Source organism: Equus quagga, chromosome 13, assembly GCF_021613505.1.
Source record: "Equus quagga isolate Etosha38 chromosome 13, UCLA_HA_Equagga_1.0, whole genome shotgun sequence".
In the NCBI taxonomy this organism is placed as follows: domain Eukaryota; kingdom Metazoa; phylum Chordata; class Mammalia; order Perissodactyla; family Equidae; genus Equus; species Equus quagga.
In genome coordinates, this window is record NC_060279.1 from 31628485 (window position 1) to 31648376 (window position 19892).

General features: G+C 44.3%; 1 protein-coding gene across 2 annotated transcripts in view; it reads right to left on the bottom strand.

The window, feature by feature from the left end:
• Window positions 1-8090: 8090 nt before the first annotated feature.
• The window catches only part of FAM78B (family with sequence similarity 78 member B), a 90735-nt gene continuing 78933 nt past the window's right edge, over window positions 8091-19892 (bottom strand). The window contains exons 2-3 of one of the 2 annotated variants that reach the window (XR_006891648.1): window positions 17755-18681; window positions 8091-8629 (exon numbers count right to left, since the gene is read on the bottom strand). Coding sequence is in view for 1 of the 2 variants with exons in the window: in XM_046683266.1 (XP_046539222.1) it covers window positions 18159-18681 (523 nt within the window). In the remaining variant the exon portion in view is untranslated. Of the gene's footprint in view, window positions 8630-17676; window positions 18682-19892 lie in introns of those variants that run through there. The other variant, XM_046683266.1, reaches the window with a different exon arrangement.

Below are 19892 nucleotides of genomic sequence, written 5' to 3' on the forward strand. Positions count from 1 at the left end.
AGGACCTTAACTCTTGGGGAGCTGGTCTGGCTCACTTTTCTCTCAGACTAAATTGTTTATTACTACAAATGGACGGCAGCCTTGAGGTAGCTCTTTACTTGACATTGAGGAGATATTCATGCATCGTTAAACACTCCAGAGAATCAGATCCCTGGCCACCCGTTGGCAGCCTCGAACTGTAGCCTGGCCATGGGCATCCCGGGTTCTCCTTTCCACTGAGGGGCACTGCTCCTCCGGAAGGTGGGCTTTCTTACAGAGGTGGGATCTGGGGGGCTCTTTGGCCATCAGTTTAATAGTTTGGATGTCAGAAGAGCGAGCCAGAGTCAATTCAGAATTATCCAGGGACAAACTCTCCAGCCTGCTGGGTTTGCCGCTGCTTATGGACCCCTCTATTTGGGGTGGCAGAGGGATGTAAGGAAGAGAAGAAAAATTCTGCACCAGATACCATTTTTTACTCTCTCAGAATCTTGACAAAAGAGCCCTACAGCTTCAGTGGGACCCCATTTCTCTCTGTCTTTCCTCAGTGTTAGGAAAACAATTGGTTCCCATGATCTTTGATGGAGATCATCTCACTAGAGAGAACAATTGCGACCCCACAGATTGGGCTGTTGGGCTGAGACAAAGAGGAGCTCCAGAATTTTGCAGATAGATTTGATTTAAACTATCTTGTGCCTCTGTCAGGCTTTGGACATGAATTTTTGGTTTGGAAACTATGATCCTCATGATTTTAGCCTCTCCCCTATCCATTTTATTTATTCTTGGAGTTCTTTCACCTTCTGTCTTGGTTCCTTCTCTATCCTTCCCCATGAAAATGAGACGCTCACTTCCTTCATTTGAACCTGGGCTCATCAAGATAGCTTTATTTTCTGGGTGGTTTTATCCTACTACCCTTGGAATCTTGATGATGGGGAGCCTCAGAAGCAGGGAAAGAACACCCTGCACATTCTCCAAGCTGCGAGGATGGGTGAAGAGGTTACTGCCTTTCCTTGTTGTTCTAAAGTCTCACACCCTGACCATGGGGAGAAGAGAGCAGGTAACATTTGTCAGCTCCATGAAGGTGTGCTTTATTTTCGTGGAACTTTTTTCTCCCCTAAAGGCAAATATATTTCCTTTGTAGAAGCACAGAGATTGGGCAGGTAGATTTCAGAACCATTTCAGAAAATAGAGTATGCCTCTTGCCGAGCTCAGTTCATACTGCTATCACAAGTAGACCATAGACTGGGTGGCTTAAGCAATAAATATTTATTTCTCACGGTTCTGAAGGCTGGAAGTCCAAGACCAATGTGTCAGCATGGTCAGGTTCTAGTGCAGGCACTCTTCCTGGTTTCCTCACGTGGCAGAGAGAGAGAGAGCTGGGGTCTTTTCATGCCCTCATAAGGGCACCAAGCCCATCAGAGAGGCTCCTCCCTCGTTAGGTTTGGACCTCATCCAAACCTAATTACCTCCCAAAGACCCCTTCTCCATCTACCACCCCTTTGGGGATTACGGCTCCAACATATGAATTTTAGGGAGACGCAAACATTCACTCCATAATCCCTTTCCTACTGTAGTTTGCATCTTCTAAGCTTTCCCAGAAGCTGAATTCAGTCTTATTTACCAGCTTAGACTGATGGAGGGGCTCAGATCAGCTGCCTTTCAGGCCAATGTGATGCTTTCTTTCTCTTCACTGGTGGGCATTTTCCAATGACCGAGAAAACAAAAAGGAAGCAGAGGCCTGGAATAGGACAGTAAATGCAACCAGTTGTCCACAGCCACACCTACACGCCTGAGATGTGTCACAGGAACGTCCTTTTCTCCACGTAGAGTGCTCATGAGCTCCTAATAAGGGCCGTGCACCAGTGCTTCTTCGATACATTTAGTGTAATTAGGCACACACTTTTATAGAACACCTTACAAGTGGGCTGGCTTTGAATCCATTTGAATCAGATAATTAGTTTATAGACAGAAAATATATACTGTTTTAATTTTTCCAACTTGAGTAAGGATTGCTTTGGGAATTGTGTGCAGCATACTATAAAAATAACTCCTTTTAATTATATTTATTTACTCAATGTATCACACAGATAGTAGGTAAGTGGAGTGCTGAGGCAGCCTGCAGGGTTGCCCCAAAGCGTCACATTTGTACCAAGGCTGATGATTTATAATGTAATTTCACATCCGGCCTTATCTTAAGTTTGCAGGGAACTTTTCAGGGTTTTATACACCTAGTAAGAGGCAATGCTGGGTCTCAATTTTGGATCTTCTGGCTTCCTGTCTTGTGTTCTTTACAAGCGCATTGAGAAAATCATACAATGGAGTCAAGACAGCCTTATTTGAATCCTCATTCTGACCTTGAGAAAGCCATGTGACCTTGAGAAAGTTACTTAACCTTTCTCAGCCACAATAAATGAAGTCTCCATGGGTTAAGATAGGAGACAATAAACTCGAGACTGTTTTGGAATGTATAAACTGTAGATCTCAAGCCTTACAAGGAACAGGATGCCTGTTAATGTGGAGGTTAAGTGGGGTGCCTGCAGCGGCCATAATTATTATTATTGTTGTTATTAGTAAATACAATTGACAGCTGCTTCTTGACATATAGCCCAGACAGAGAACCACCTGGAAGTGGATCTTCTGCAACTCTTCATCCTTCTTATTTGTTCTTTCTCCCCCTCCCTTAGCACTTCTTACCACCCAACTGCTTATGTAATTTCCTTATTTATTATATCTATTGTCTCTCTCTCCTCCCACTAGAATGAAAGTTTCAGGAGGGATGCATTTTTGTCTGTTTGGTCCACTGAAGAATGCCTAGCATCTAGAAGAGTGTCTGGCACATGTTGGTCACTAATAAGTACTTGTTGTTAAGAAATAAATTTTTTTTTGCTCCGCAGATCACTCCAGTGATCTCCTTTACTCATGCAAACGCAGGTGTTCAGGGAAGGGCCGTGGAAGAAGGAGATCAACTTGCAAAGGGAACCTGGGCCTTTCTGTAAAACAGGGAAAGAGAGCTGACTCCTCTTCTACAAGTTGGAATTTGGGACACCTGCTGGGATCTCCAAGGGACCCAGACCCAGACTCAGAGCAGAGAGAGTGATAAGGTCACTGACTCGAGGAGGACAGGCCTTTAGGTTGCTGACATGGTTGTAATGCAGAGGCTCAGAAGTTTGTGAGGAGGATGGCTTCAGCACAACATAGGCCTGATTCTGGAAAGACCTCCAGTCCTAGACCCCTTGGCATCATTTTTCTTTGAGAACAGTGACTGAGCAAAGTATGGTGGCCAAAGATGTACCAAGGTGACAACTTATGTCCTGGGCATCCTGGCAACAGTGAACTGCCATCTTCCCTCAGGTAGTGGGAAGGGAAGGCAGAAATGGATTAATGTGACCCTTTCTTTCTGCTTGGTGTTTTGACTCTCTCTGGGCTGAGTTCGGGACCCAGGGTTCCTAAGAAATTGGGGAGGGTGGGCTAGGGAGCCTCAAGAAGGGATCGCTGAATTCTCTGCTATGAGAACCTAACTAAGAAAGTTCAAGTAATTAATTTGAAAAATAAAAGAAACGTGACCATATTTATACCCTAAGTTGATTAGGGTGGTTATGCCATTTTTTCACATAGGTAACAATAAATATATAGTTTTTATTTGAATATTCTCTCTTTATCTATCTCTCTATCAGCTATCTATCGATCATGTATCATCTATCTATCATCATCTATCTATCATCTATCTATCAATCATCTATCATCTATAATCATCTATTTCATCTATCTATATGACAGTTGTTTTTTTTAAAGCAAACATCCTTGTTTCCTTTTCCAAACCAGCACAGAGTTTAACATAGGACTTCACAGTTTTTTTTTAAGTGAGAAAGAAATACTACTTATATTTTCAGTTTGCCTCAACTGTCGCTGTATTCCCCAATCCTCACTCATACCCTTGAGCTGTATATACACACACATACATATTTGGTGTGTTTAGCCATCACCAGTACATTGTTTATTTCCTAAGATGAATACACTAGAAAAAAAGTGCAGTTGCCCTTTCACCGAGAGTGTCTCTCAGATCATGCTTTCCAATAGAGAAGAGGCACGAATCCTTTTTCTAAAATGTGTCCATGAAGCTGCTTCCCATAGAATTGAGCATGTGCTGCTTGACTGACTTGGTGAGGGTGGGGGGTGTCTGAGGTTTTAAATACATATGTTTAAAAATGTACTCCCCTCACCCCATGACACGCATGACAGAGAAATATTTTTTTTCCAGGAGTGGAAGCCACTATTTACCACTCGTCATTTCAGTATCTGGGTCTCCTTCCTGTTCTCCCTCTTTTGAGTGGTGTGTGTGTCTGTGTGTTTATGTCTGTGTATTGAGAGAGACAGATAGACAGACACACACACACACACAATGAATATAAATTAGTGACTCTCAGCCCTCTTAAAACTGCTGACCCTGGGGCTGGCCCCGTGGCCGAGTGGTTAAGTTCACGGGCTCCACTGCAGGCAGCCCAGTGTTTTGTTGGTGTGAATCCTGGGTGTGGACATGGCACTGCTCATCAAGCCACACTGAGGCGGCGTCCCACATGCCACAACTAGAAGGACCCACAACTAAGAATATACAACTATGTTCTGGGGGACTTTGGGAAGAAAAAGGAAAAAAATAAAATCTTAAAAAAAAACAAAAACAAAAAAACCCCCTGCTGACCCTACAGAAGGGTTACATGTGGAAAATAGCCATCGCAGATTTGAATGAAAGGTCCAGTAGAGAGAACAGCCGTTAACTAAATGACACCAAGCACTTACCAGCCAGGCGCTGACTTCCAAAGTAGAAAGGCGTGGTCAGGTGAGGTGGTGGGGTGAAAAGGAGGGTTCCGTTGGGCTGGCGCCGAAAGAACCATGGTCTTCAGTTCCTTCCCACCTCCACAGAGTTTTCAGAACCCAAGTACACATCAAGATCTCGATCCTAACTACACTTTCCACTCTGGCCTAGATGAGGTCTGACCATTTAAAAATGCAACTCTGAGGGAGAGAGGGCAGGACCTCAGAGGACTTAACTACCTTCGGGAGCTCAGACTTCAAATTATCTTATTTCAGTCAGATCCTAAGTGGCAAGTGTTAAACTAAAGGAACATCATTTAGCAAAAGCAAAGCAGAAACTGGTCAAAGGGTGCTCCAGGGAGGCGTGGTGGTGGGGAGGGGATGGAAGGGCTTTTACGCTCTGTGTTTCTAGAATGTTCTCCTTCCCTCAATTTCACAGCACGAAGTCATAGACTAGGATAGTATGTCATCAAGGAGAGGGGTGAGGACCCCTTCCTGTTCTTTGCCCAATGTCATCCAGGCTTCTTTCTCATCTTAGAATTGCTTTTTGGGCCAGCTCTGATTGCAGCATTCTGCTTCAGCCTGCTGGTTTTCCATCTGCCCTCTGGACGTCCCAGAGTTGCTTGTTCCTGAGGCTTTCCCCAGGCTTTTTAGAAAACCAGGCACTGCATCTTTAAGGACAAAATTAAAGAGAAAACATACTTTGTTTTTGTTGTTGAATACGTACTGTATTTAACATCTTTTAATCCCAGAGAAGTGAAATGCAACATCTGTTTGAGTTTATGTAACATCCAAAGACTGACGACTCAGTATTTCCTATTAAAGTCATTTTTAAGGCACTCTGCAGAGCCAGCTCTCTTCTCTTCCTTCACTGGGTTTTTCTCCACACTGGAGCAGAATACCTGGTTTCTCTTTCTTCAAAGTGATACACACATGCTCATGCTTTTAACCTGCTCTTTGTCCTGACGACACCAAAAAACAGCACAATTCCAATTGGGAAACAGTAAAGGAAGGAAATACATTTGTGAAGGGCCAAGGAGGAAGGAAATACATTGCGGGGGGTGGGGGGTAAGGAGAGCGCAGAGAGGACACATGTAAGTAAATTAAATGATGGGGTGGTGGCAGAAAAGAGAAGGAGCAGAAGGGAAGTGGAACGGGGTGGGATGGGCCAGATGGCTGGTGGCCAGTGAAAAGTAGGCTACATTTCCCAGTGAGATTTAAATTAATTTAGCTGGTTCCTTCACCCCCCCCCCCCCCTTTTTTAAAGACAGGGCCAATATAAGGGAGGTATCTCAAAATGATGCAGAGTGTATGTAGGTAAGTGTGCTTGCTTGTGCTTCATGCACTTAGGAAGGGCTGATCTTAGAGATAGGTATGATTTGGGGGGCTCTCCAAAGCCCCTCCGATAAAAAATAATCTCCCTTACTGGCCCACAACTGTGCCTGAAATTCCCACCATTAGAGCCACTCCTTCGAATTAAGGCATTATCTGTAGCCCCTATTAAAACGGAAATGTCACCTGGGAGGGGTAACACTCAACTCTTTAGCACCCACTGACTGAACTGTCTGTCACCTATCAGAGAGTAGGACCCTGAGAGATGGGACATAGGGCAGGGACATTCTGGCTAATGGGGAAAGAAGGCTTGGTGGTATGGAATGCAGGAGCGGGACAGGCTGGGCAGCTGAGGGCACGTGTGAAATAGTACTTGCCCTAGGAGGTTACTAAGGGGGAAATCAGTTATCAAAAATACACACCATAGGTTTCCCTAGTGTGTGCAGTGTGTCTAACAGATTGTATATATTACAACATTCTGTGTATATATCTAATATGAAGTTCACTTGGGCCCATTAGGAACACCGTACATCTCTATGGATCTGGATGGTTTGTGTATAGCAAACACACATGTACACACATACACACATTCACTTGTACTCAGCAGTGGAAATTTCATAAGTATGAAGGATGAGATGTCTCTTCTCAGCCATTCGGGAATTGGATGCTGCCTGACTGCTGGGGAAAGGACTGGCTTGGGGCAATGTGACTCCTTCCTCTGTTATTCAACTTGACCCTCATTCAATTCAGGTGGCTCTGCAGAAATGGCCAAGGCTTGGGTTATAAAGATTGGGCAAGGGCCTTCCCATCAGGATTGGGATTTGGAGACATGAATGTCACAAAAGTGCCCTTTAAACTTTTGGAATTGGGGAGCCTGGGGGAGGTGCAGATGGAGAGGGAATCTGGCAAGGTGTAGGTTTCTGCTCCTAGAATAGCCAGAAGTCACTTGAGAGCAGCTCCCACGCTAGGTTCAGGAGCCAGTCTCAGGGTATAACCAGGGTACAACCAGGGAGGATGGTGAGGAGCCAGGTGAGACAGGTGGGACCTGCCAACTCTCCAGGGCTCTGCTCAGGTTGGTTGACCTGATGGGGGAGGTTCAGTGACAGGGAGGGGCTGGAGGAATGGGAAGAGAACTCTGTCATGCTCAGTGGCCTTTCCCATTCTCTGCACTGGAGAAAGCTGGGGAGATAAAGATGAAGGATGTGAGTGGTGGGAAGAGGCAAAGGCGAGAATACCCTAGAAGTGCTTCTCAACCCTAGTCTCACATCAGAATCATTTGGGTAACTTTTTAAAAACACCAGTGCCCAGGCTCTACTCCGAGAGATTCTGCTGTAATGAGTAGGGAAGGGGACCAGGCATGGATTTTTTAAGCTCTTCAGGTGTCTCTAATATGTATGTGGTGTTAAGAAAATGGCACCAGAGCAGAAAGAGAAGTCTAGTTCCGAGATGGTCAGGCTAGAGCTGTCTGGCTGATCCCCACCTGCAGACATGAAAGAAGAGAAGGGGAGGACTGGCTCTACAGGGGTGGGTGTGGAGAGGATTCTGAGAGCTTTTATCTGGACTGTCGAGCCTCTGCTGACTTGGGTGGTTTTACTGCATCACTTGCTGGTGGTTTCTAACCCTATATCTGATTGAAAATCTGGAAGGAGAGAATTTTCCCCCTTGTTTTCTGTGGCTTCAAAGAGGAATAACTCACTGTGCTCTATGGGGCCAAGAAGACAAATTCCGGGGCTGGATGCCTCAGGGATGGGAGTGGATTTTCTGCTATATAATAAATACATATTTCATAAATAAATAAGTCAGTGAGCAAGCCAATAAATAAGCCAATAAATAAACCAATGCACACCATTTTTGCCCCCTTAGGGTGGTTCTCCCCTCACCCCACTGATCCTGGGGACATACACTTTGCCTTTGGTTACCTGAAGTCACCCAGCCTGGACGTGTAGGGGAGACAGGATTGCTTTGGTCCTGACTCTCTAAGGATCAGATAAATCTTAAGAGAGTGTTAACATCAGCCACCCATGTGGAGAAGGGAGAAAGAGGAAAGATACATAATCCTTCTGTTTCCCAACCAAAAGTGTAGGGAGGGAAGGCAGGGTTTGGGAACCAAGGCCGGGTCATTTTAGGTATCTGGAGTCCAGGCTGACCAGCTCTTCATCCCTGGGCAGCTTCAGTTAGAGGGTTGGGGATGAACTTGATATCTGGATGGACCCAATCTTTCACACAGAAAGATACAGCAGACACAACTCCCACTTCAACACAGCTCCTCAGGAGCCAACCAGCCAGCCCAGCCAGCCCTTGGGGAGTGCTGCATGGCACGTGGTGGGATGGGAGGGGGTATGGGTCATGAGATGGGAGGGTGGTGAGGAGACAGGCAGGATGGCACTCATTTTAATGGGAAATCAGCTGTCCAGGGCTTCAGCTTCTGGAGCCACAGCCATTGCTCATTTCCTCCTCTTAGTCTCTGCCATGTGGTTCTGCTTGCTGGGCGTGCCTTGTCCTACTAGATGACCTGTATGTGGACATGGGAACATGTCAATAAAAAGGGCATTAAGACAGCGACCAAAGAATGTCATTCCTTAAAAGCAGATGTTCATAATCTGGGCTTCATAAATAGATTTCAAGGGGACAATGACCCTGAAATTTTATGCAAAATTATGGGTACTCATTTACATATTTCTCTGTAAAGATGGTCTATAGCTTTTATGTGGTTCTTAATAAATAATTAAAATAATATTAAGAGATTCCAGATCGTCTATAGGTATAATACATCAGCAAGGCATAAAAGGATCTACAGAAATGAGTGGGAATTCCAGAGCCCCCAGGGTTTTGTTTCTCAGCATCCGAAGGCACAGGATTTGCAAGAATCACTGATTCACCAGAACCCCACAGCTTCCCCAGTAATCCTGGGCATGGTGCATACTCCAACTGCACTAAAACTTCTTAAATCCGAGTCTACATTATTCAACTTGAAGTTGTCAATTTTTCTTTGAAAAGAAAACTGTTGACAGTATTTTTTTTGGTGAGTACTTGTATATATTGCTTTATATAACAGCTGTGGTCCTAAAGAAGAAGTGGGTGAACTCAGTTTTTAAAATAAAAAGAATATTTTTGAATACATGAAAGGAGTTACTCTGAGGTAAATCCAAGCATTAGACATCCTCCTCTTTGTTCCCTGATTATTTTTTTTTCTGTTTTGTATCTTTGGATTTTGATATACTGGGTTTGCTTACAGGGATGTACTGCTATAATGATACAAGGCTTTATGATTACAGATGAATGCTGTTGCCTTTTCAGACTTTATGCATGGTTTCAGTTTTAGGAAGAAAACAAAACCCAAATTCTTATATCGATAGCCAAATAAACTGGTTCCAATCGTTTGAGGTTTTCAGACAACCCCATTATAGATACAAATGGAAACTTGATAGCCTAGAAGTCATTTCAGAAACTGTTCCTCCATTCACCCTAGCTGCCATACTCTAGTGTCAATAAATGCCAGTTCCTCTTCCTGCAATAAGCGATTGGCCAGAGGCACTGTTTGTGCTAGGCTCTGCCAGCCCTTGCTATTTTGTATGGCACAGAAGGACAGACATGGTGGGTGATGGGGGAAAGTGGGATACAATGTGGGCACACGTGTACTCATGGGTCATACTGGAGAGATGCTTGTGTGCAAAAGTCATATCATCAGGACGACTGCTTTATATGACCATTATATTCATTATATTATTCATATTATATTAATTATATTTATTATACAGTATAAATGACCTTGGGTTAGCATAATTTTTGTACAGATAATATTTTAGCCACAGGGTTGAGTTTTGTCTATCAGTTTTCCCCAAGGCAAGGCACAAGAAGCTCAGAGCTCTCTCACAAGCCTAAAAACTTTAAGGGGTGACTACGGCACTGAGAACAGGCCTTCTTCACATTTCACAGATGGACAAGTAAAGGTGAGCTGCATAATAAAGGCAATTCAAAATCAGGCTTCAGTGGTCTCAGGTCTCCTGGTCCATGAGATCATCCTGAGCATTTGAGATAGGGATCTGGCTTGGGAGTGGCTACTTCTTTACTGAAGAGGCAAAGACAAGATCATTTTTGGCTGCACGTTTGGAATCCAACTGAGTTTAGGGCTGCTTATTCTCTCACAACAAATGCCCTATTTATTTCTGATGGACGTGCCCAAAGAAGGCATTTTCCTTTGTTTGACTTTGTGAGGGGTTTTTGGGAGCAGGCGCTTTCTTGCTGTTTCAGAAGACCCACAAATTCTTCAGGTGACATGGTAGACGAGCCCTTAGTCCCTGATATGTGTGTGTGTGTGTGCTTGCACTGCACACGAAGAGGTAGGTGAGATAGCGCCTCAGTCCCTCTTCATCTGATGTGCATATGCAGAGTCCCTGTTTCTTCCCTAATTAATTAGAAGTAATAGCTTTCCATAGTTTCTGGTACATGAGGGAGTGAAGTGGGAAATAATTTAATTGGCTGTCTTGCTTTCAAAGCCCAGTTTAATGAAATAGTTCTCAGTCTGAAGTGCATGTATTATCTTTCCTGTTATTTTTCCAATTAACATTTCATTGGATCACGTCTGTGTGGAATATTCTAATTGGCTTGAAGGGTGGGGGTGATGGGACAGGAACAGATGGAGAGATAACCAGCTGTTTCCTTCATCACCAGTGCCTGCGTATGTCTTGATGTGGTTGTAGGTTTTCCCCAGTGCCTTTCCTTAGAAGAGCTCAAAGAGATGGACAGAGCGTTGCCTTGTCACCTCACCCATCCTTGCTGAGCCCCTGGGACAGAAAGGCAATGTCCTCTCACAGGCAGACTAATGGAGCACTGGGTTCCCTGCAATGTGTGACCCCAAGGGGGAAAATGAGTGGCTCCCAAAGCTTCCTGTGAGCATCGTCTCCCTGCAGGCAGGGACTCTGTTTAGCCTGGTGCAGAGCAGACACTCCATATAACTACTTGTTGAGAGAATGAGTATCCAGAGGGATCTCATGGCACTCCCTCAGCAGCTCTTCCTCTTGTGAAGAAAACAATGCATAAAAGATGGCTTGAAGCAGGATGGGCACTGGGGTGAGACAAGCCAGGCATCTAGGGCAGACACCAAAGGGGCTCACTCTCAGCAAGCACAACGTCAGTGTTTGCACAAACCTGAGTGAATGCCTTCTTAAATTCTGCACCCTCGATGCCTTGGTTGGTTCACCCTAGTCCCAGGCCCTGCCTGAAGCAAAGCATTCTCTGCTCCTTCCTGTCTGCTCCCTCCTCCCAGGGATGCTGGGCCTCAGACAGCCTGAGACCAGCCCCACACTCAGCTATCTCATCCTTCAAATGCTTCTCGTGCACTGTCGGAGCCCCTCACGATCCCCAGGGAGGTCTGAGTGCAGCTGGGCTGCTGCTCTATGTCTTAGCCTTCTCCCCTTATGGTTCTAATTCCAATGTCTATTTTCCCTTCTCTCAGGCATTTCTGACCGAGCACTCAGCTGTTTTAAGGATCAAGCCATGTTTTCTGGGTTAGCCAAGGACAAACAAGAGCCTGGAGGCAGAGGAGAGACTCCTGTGCGTGGCTACATGGCCTGCTGTCCAGAGGCCTGGCTTCACATTTGTCCTGATGAGAAGACTGGCAGGTTCTCTTCAGGACCACTCCCCAGTCGTACAAAATTACCTCTCTCCTCGGAGAACGGGTGGCAGGGGGCCCATCTTGGGGGAGAGGCACAGTTTGGGGTGTGGGCACAGGGGGCCTTGGGAAGCAACCCTGAGGCAAGCCATGTGGCTGTGTGGCTGGTCCAGGTGGGGCCTTGTGGAATGGGGCCACAGCAGGCAGGGTGGGCAGAGAGGGGCCATAACCAAGTATGCCTCCAGTGTGGTGAGACAGCTTGGGAGGGGCAACTTAGGAAGAAGTATTACCTCCTTTATGTGCACCTACGTGACCAAATCTATAAGGCTACCGCCTAACTGTGGAACCTCAGCCAAGACCTGGGGTATCAGAAACCGTAGGGACAGACAGGCTGGTGGAGACCCATACAGAGGTGTGTGTATGTACATATAATATACAAAAATATATATAAAAATATTTATTTATTATTATTATTTTCCCCTATTTCTTGCCTGACCCACGACAGGAAAAACGTAGCTGTCCCTGGCTGGTTTCTCTAGTCTGCTTAAACTGGCAAATCATGCTGGGATTTCAAGTCTGGCCCAGATCTGATGTTCTGCCTCCTTTCCTTTTCAGAAGGGCTCTTGAAGTTCTAGCTGCAAATTCTTCCTAGAGCTGCTTTCTACTGGGCTATGTAGTAGTTCCCTTTCTCTTCTTGTCTGCCAGGGTCCAGGCCTATCCAGCAAGGTGTCTAGGGGAAGGGAGAGCTTAAAGCCTACCACCCTCCACTGAGGCCAGGCATCACTTGGCAGGGAGAGCGGGTTTCCCTGAGATGGTTTTGGACTTCCAAGTAGGTGGGGCTTGAGGGTCTGCAACTAGCCCTGGGCCCTGTGATTCTACTGAGGTGACAGTACCTTACATTGGACAGTGCTTTAGACATTTTGGACTATTTCCAGACATCATTGCACTATGTCTTCCTGACTGTGATGTTGACTGGGCTATATTAGTGGCTCAGTTAACAGAGGAGGAAACTGAGGCCCAGATGAATTAAGTGATTTGCTCAAGGTCTCATTTACCAGCCGGGTCCAAAAGATTCAAGTCATGCTGAGGTCCTGAGCTCTGGCCTCTGACCTCAGAGCACCCAAATGAGCTTCCCTTCCAATGTGGGATAGGAGAGAAATCACCTGCAGGCACAGAGCCTGGGAAGCTGAACCCAGACTCCTCAGGAGAGCTTACTCTATCTTGTCAAAGTGCATCCAGGAATTGATTAGGGCAGCCCTGCAAAGACTCCCTGTCCTAGTCAGTCAGCCCTGTTCAAGGAATAGCAGCGGCTGGACAAGCAGAGAAGGATGCTTGCATTTAACTAGGGAGAGGATGTTCTGTGAGAATGGAGTAAAGGTGTGGAGCCAGAAGACTGAAGCTCCAGTCTCCAGAGCACTACTAGTGTTAGTGTGACCTTGGACGGGTCACTTGACCTTTCTCCTCAAATCCCTCATCAGTAAAATGGGGACATAAAGTGGATCTTATAGTACTGTTGAGAATAAAATAACAATGTATTTGTGTCTGTGCTATGTAAACTGTAGCATACTATTCAAACGGGAGTTATTGTTATTAATAATAATAAGGACAGAAAGGTTAGGCCAATACTAAGATTTCCTATCTTGAACACAGATCTTTTTACTCTGTGCAAAGGAAAGGAAAAGCCCTTTGTAAGCTGTAAAGCACTGTGCACCTCAAAGGAATTGTCAGGAGGACTGAGGTTAGTGATGGGATCCATCAGGGGAGGGAGCACAGCTGGCCAAGGTGAGCAATGGCACTTCATCAGCCAGATGCATTCCTATAAAAGTGTTTGAGACTGGCCAAATAACCTTGGTTGTCCTCTGGCCACTGGGCTGGCAACTCTCCTGAAGGCCTTCCCTAGTCACATGTCCTACGAGGGAAATGGGAACCAGATGTACTCAAGATCTCAAAAGAAATTAATGGCAATAGACTCTGGGGTAAAAATATCTGTGTGCGCTGAGCTTGCTCACTCAGCTCCCTTTCTATCTAAGGATCATTTAGGCTTAATTATAGAGTTCAGGCGTTCATTGGGTTTTTGATTAATTTTCTTTTCAGCTTGAAGAGTGTGTGAGTGTAGTGGGTCTGTGTGTGTGTGTGTTTACATCTTTCTTTGCAACTCAGTGGGGAGCTGGCTCTGGCAATGTTTAATTGTGCCCTCAGTTCTAACAAGAACATTCAATGTGCCAACCGGAGCTCGGAAAGCCATTGTTCCCACTGCCTCTGCCCTACGGGCTGTTCCTGCCTCATTGAGGGATGGCGGGTGGCAGGGCCTTGCTCAGCTGGGACCTCAGCTGCGGGATGCACGCTTTCCTCCTCCTTTTGTGCTTATGGTGTTTAAGGGATTCTGAGACCAGGAGAGCAGATTTCCTACTCCACTAATTACCAGCACTGTGCTAAGAGCTGCCAAGTGACAGCCAGCTCACCCACACTGCAGCCCCTGACAGGCATTTTTCTGGGCCAATCTCCCTGGGGATTACAAGATTCTCTGCATAAGGAAACAGTGTTTGTTCTCTTATTTGTAATCTGTTCACTTAGTAGACTGGTAGGGACTACGTGCCCATGTAGGTGAAAGTGGCTTGCTTTCTCCTTTTCTTCCTTCTCTTTTGTGCCCTCTATGCAGGGAATAACTGGGGAGGCAGCACAGTATAGTATAACTGCATGAGATTTGGAGCCCAAATCCCCAGTTTGGATCCTGGCTCTTGGAATTTTCTGTCTGTGTGCCTATGGGTAACTAAATTAACCCCACTGGATCTCAATTTATTGTCTGTAAAATGGGAATAATAATAATAATATCAACAACAACATTACACTCCTCATAAGACTGTCTGGGGATGAGAAAGTGCATGTGGAAGCCTTTTGTAAAATACTCTATAAATCATAGTTATTTTATTTTACTGCTCAGAATTGCTGTTAGAACATGATTTTGACCTATGAGATATCATTTCTAGTACTCAGAGAGAGGGAGTTGTAAAAAGGCCCATGGAATGGGAGGTGGAGAGAGGACTAGCTTCGACCTTCCCACGTACTGTGGACCGAAGCCATGCCTTGGGAATGTACGATACTGCAAAAGGCTTGGATTAAGAGTTCCATCTCAAAACAGCTAAATAAAAGGGAATCGGGAACATTTACTTTTTGACATAATTGTAATAAGGATTTACCCCTACTCTTTAAAGGATGGATTCAATTGTCTCTAGTGCTAAGAGAGTGAATGGCTCAAGGATGGTGACAATGCTTTGGCTGGAGACAAAGAGATGACTGTGGGTCTCAGGTAAGTGTGACCGTGCTGTGACATGAGATTTCGGAAACCCAGGGTCTACTCTTGGCTCTGCTTCTTATTAGGTATGTGACCCTCAATAGATGAAATAATTGAAATAGACGTCAATTTCCTGGAGATTGTGGAAGAAAAGATCTCAAAGGTGACTAAGGAATCTATGACCTTATGAAATGCCCTTTTCCACACAGGAATTAAAAACTCTTGTGCCACCAAGAAACCATTGGGTGTATGTGTGTTTAGAATCCAAATATAGTCCTAAAACTACCCAACTAAAACCTAATCAAGGCACCGAGTGAGCCCCTTTAAACTGATGGCATCTGGCATCAGACCCAGAGACTATTAGGGGAAGAAAGGCCTCATGGGAGGATGGTGTTGACCCCAACAGAAGTTCTAGGGTGAATTCTCTCTTGTTGGAGAGCCTTCATTTGGCAATATCTTGACCAAGTTGAAAGGTAATGATCTAAGGATCACATAAAGAAAAGCGATCCTTTCCTTGTAAAACAACTATAACTTAAAAATAATCAGACAACAGAGCATTCTGCCAGGCTGATTTCAGAACTGACTGATCCAACTATAGAGTTCACAAGAGTATCACTGACAATCATCATAATGTATATCTGCACTGTACTTTTAACTTTTACAAGCACTTTCCCATCTACTTTTCTCATTACATAATTTTCCAGAAGACTGGCCTGAGGTCATTTCTTTTAAAACTTTGAAAAGTGTGAGTTTTCAGTGAGAACAAATCCAGCTAAATCTGTTGCACCTTGTTTTACAAACACAGATACGCCTTTGAAAATGTTATGCTATATGTAAGTATAATTGTGTAAGTCATATCTTATTTTAATGGGCTGGGGGAATTTGAAAACAGAAATCTTGTATAGGATTTTGTAATGTAAATAATCCTTTTTCATTAATCTGTTGTTACAATTTTGGAATTTCAGATATCAGGTTTTCTTAAAGTGGAGCCACATGTAGATTCCAGGATCAGTATCCACTCTCCAGAATCTCCTAAGGGTGGCGTCTAGTTCAATCAGATGGAGAGACTGCTGTTCCTTATGTCAGTGTGGAAAGCGAGCAGCTTTATATTCAAGGCATGGAGCTCTCTGGGGCTACCTCTTCCATAAAAAACAAGGAAGCACGGAAAAGGACAGAGGAATCCAAATATAACAGCTGAATTATTTCTAAATGGAATGTCTCCAGGTCTTCTGAGTCACGGATGTGTCATTAATGTGCTTTTATAAATAGCTCAGCTTGCCATCAATACTAATCTATAATAGAGTAGCTGGTGTTTGGGGTGTGAGGTTAACACTACATCATTTGGAGTGAATTTGTTAACCTCCTCATGTAAAAAAAGCACCATCCTTTGGGACTAGAACCTGAAAGAAATGAGACTAAATTGTATTTTTAATAAAAGTTATAAATAAGTCCTCCTGCTTTTCTTTCTCCATCCTCAAACTCTGGCAGAAGACAGATCATTGGAGCCAACTATGGGACTATAATAACAGTTCTGAACCTCAAATTTTTCACCTCTGAAATTAGACTGGCAGTACCCATTCATAAAATTCACAGTGAGAGTTTTATAATTATTTTGCATGGGGAATCTTGAACAAGGATCTCTTTCTCTCTCTCATATATATATACACACATATATGTATGTATGTATCTCACAATTTACATCATTGAGAATAAAAGGAAAAGCTCTTTTTTGGGTGATTTAAGCTAGAAGAGCTGGGAAAATCCTAATTGTAAAGACTGAAAACTTTAAAAGTTTTATACTGGCCTGACTAAAGAAAATATGGTCTCTTATCCTTACTGGTTGGATCTTGGCAATAAAGTCTTGCTTAATGTGAGTAGCTCAGATTTTCCTTAAAGAGCTCTGAAGTGAAGTCTTATGAAGCACTTTCTCACAAATGTTCAAGCAGTTAAAGTTGAGCTTCTGTGAAATTGAGCTAAAATAAACACATACAGATACGCAATGTATGTACTGTGTATGCATAAAGGCTACAAGTACATATGCAGGTACTGCTGGAAAATCTCCTAGTAATTATGCTATACGCATCCTGGCATGCCTGCCTGCATGTGTGCATGTGTGTGTGTGTCCATGCATACAAATGTACACTCCAATAATTCAGAAACTAAAAAAAACCCCAAAGAATGAAAATACTATTCTTATTTGTTGAAGTGTTTTTGAAACCCTACATGGATTCATGGCTTATTTATCTTTTTTTAAATTTAGGGCTGGTAATGGGAGCAGAATAAGCAGCTGTAAACAAAATTAGAATTCGGTTTTCACTAAAAACATGGTGAAGGCCCCAAACATCATAGCTACTGCAGAATACAGGAATTATCTATCCAAATACTGTGGCTGAGCATACTTTGAATAATCAATTTTTCAGAAAGAGGTGGGTGGAAGGAACCATTGAGATTCACCATCGGTTAGTTCACATCAGCACCTTGGACAGTTCCCAAGAGGCTCCCCCTCAGACGGGAGCCAATACCAACCTTTCTCCAGTTTTCTAAGTTTTTCTTTCACTCCAGTGAGTGTGTTGACAATCTGATGATCAGCTAATAAATGCACAGGTATTAATTTGTAATAACAACTTATTTCTTCCTCGTCCTATCACCCGTTCTCTTCACAACCTGACCGCCATTCCACCCCATTCCCCAGTACCCTCCAGTTAGACAGTGGAACTGTCTGTCTTACAAACACCTGGTATGGATGTTTTCACTCCAACTTCTAATTGGTTGGGAAGCAGCATTTGCCACAGGCACTGTTTAACTTCGTTTCCATCCCCTGCATCTCACAGGAAAGAAATGGTCAATAGTTCAGATAAAAGAATCATCCTGGTCAGCTCCAAAATATGGCTACTTGCATGGTAATCACAGCAAGTCTGTCAAATCAGTGATTTCTTTATTCCTAAAAGGAAGAACTTTTCCTAAGGATATGGTTCTACCGCCCAAGGAGCAGGCCTACTCTTCACAAGTGGCTGCATAGGCTGGCAAACCAAGAGGTCTGCTTTGGCTCAGAAACTCAGTTTGGCTCCTGCCACCCCTGGCAACCTCACTAAGTGTCTCACTGGTATGTGCTCCACACACAGTCAGGCCAGTCTGTTTCTACTTAGGAGGGATAACAACCAGAGGTGGCCCCCGCTTGGGCCTCCACATGAGGACCTGGGCATCATTGGCATTGGGTTTCACTAGTGCATTGGGGGGGATGGGTTCCATCCGGCTCAGGATCCGGGGCTGCTCCTGCTGAGTCCTGCCCACCAGCCGGGCCCGTTGCCCCAAGAGCTGAAGAGGGTCTACCTCAATGTCCACCCTCATCCTCCACTTGATGGTCTGCAGAATGATCTTCTCTTTTGTGGTGGTGTTCATGGCCACCAGCCAGGTAGTGAAACTTTGGTCCCTCTTGATCCTTGTGAGCAATGGCACATTGCTGTCACTCACTGGCACTGCCCACGTCACACTTGGGTAGAAGTTGTCATTCATGCTGACGGAGAACCTGGAGATCTTGTTGGTGGGGCCAACCAGGGTCACAGTCTCTGTGGTGTTCCCGTACCAAGGGTAGCTCACCCCATCTGAGTCACTGATGGCTTTTACTCTCCCTTCCCTCAAGTCAGGCAGCTCCCAGCTTGACCTGGCAAAGCAGAAGAGATGCACAAGAAAAGAAGAGGCTGAATAAATTTTTCAAAAGCCAGAGAGGTGCCCACCACTTACTAACACAGTGAACTTGGTCAAAATGAGAATTTCAGAGGGGAATTCATGTCAAAAAGTTCTATGCTGTGCTGTTTCAGGATTAAATGGGAACAAATCAAAACAAAACAAAAATAAAAAAGCAATACTGAAACAAGTTAAACAAAACCATAGGTGATCCAACTGGAAGTAGAAAGCTCAAAGAGGCATTTACGAAAGCCACGAAGAGGCATCAACTTGTTGGGATGGTACAATTGTAATAAACTGTTTAGAGGCATTCCACTGCAAGAACTACTTTCTTGGGAAGTATGAGTGTGCATAACGTTTGTTTATTGGGAAGAGGTGGTGGTTGAAATTCTATGTATTTGGAAGGAAGTATCAGGTAGAAAGGAGGGCAAAAGGAGGCAAAGTTAAAGGTTATACTAATTTCCTAGAAAACACAGTAGTGTAATTTCTACTCAATGAAAAAGGTTGTTTAAATTCCAGTCATCGGCCAATCTAGCACTTAGCGAACAGGCATAGAAACTGATAACACAAGGAGATAACGGTCACTTTCTGGAAACCACCTCAATATGAAAGTTGTGCTGAAGGCTGGGACACACAATCTCTAATATGATGGTTTCCCATTGGCTTCAAGTCCAGCCTGGAAGTCTAATTGCTTAGTTGGCAAACTTGCCATTCTGAGCATCTTCCTACTCCTCCTGACTGTCTTCAACCTTGTACAAAAGGAGAAAGGAGGACATGTGCCCCACTCTTAGCCCATGCCTCCCCTCTTGCCATGGACTGTTCATCAGTATCATTATTATCATCATCATAGCTGATACTTATTGAGTGCTTACTCTATTCCAACCACTGTGCCAAGTACTTTAACCATGTTACCTCAGTTAATGCTTAAAATATTCCAAAAGATAAATGAATTATTATTCCATTTTACACACGAGAGGATGGAGACTTAGGGATGTTAAGGTACATGTTGAGGGTTCTATAGATTTTAAGAGGTGGAGCTGGGAGTTGTCTGATTCCAAAGTCTATGTTTTGGACCACTAACTATACCATACTGTCTCCTGAAGTGCCCTTCCATGATGTTGGAGGAAGTCAGAGCGGAGGGGACTCGTGCTGTCCAATGAGTTAGCAGTTACCAGAGCAGCCGTGGGG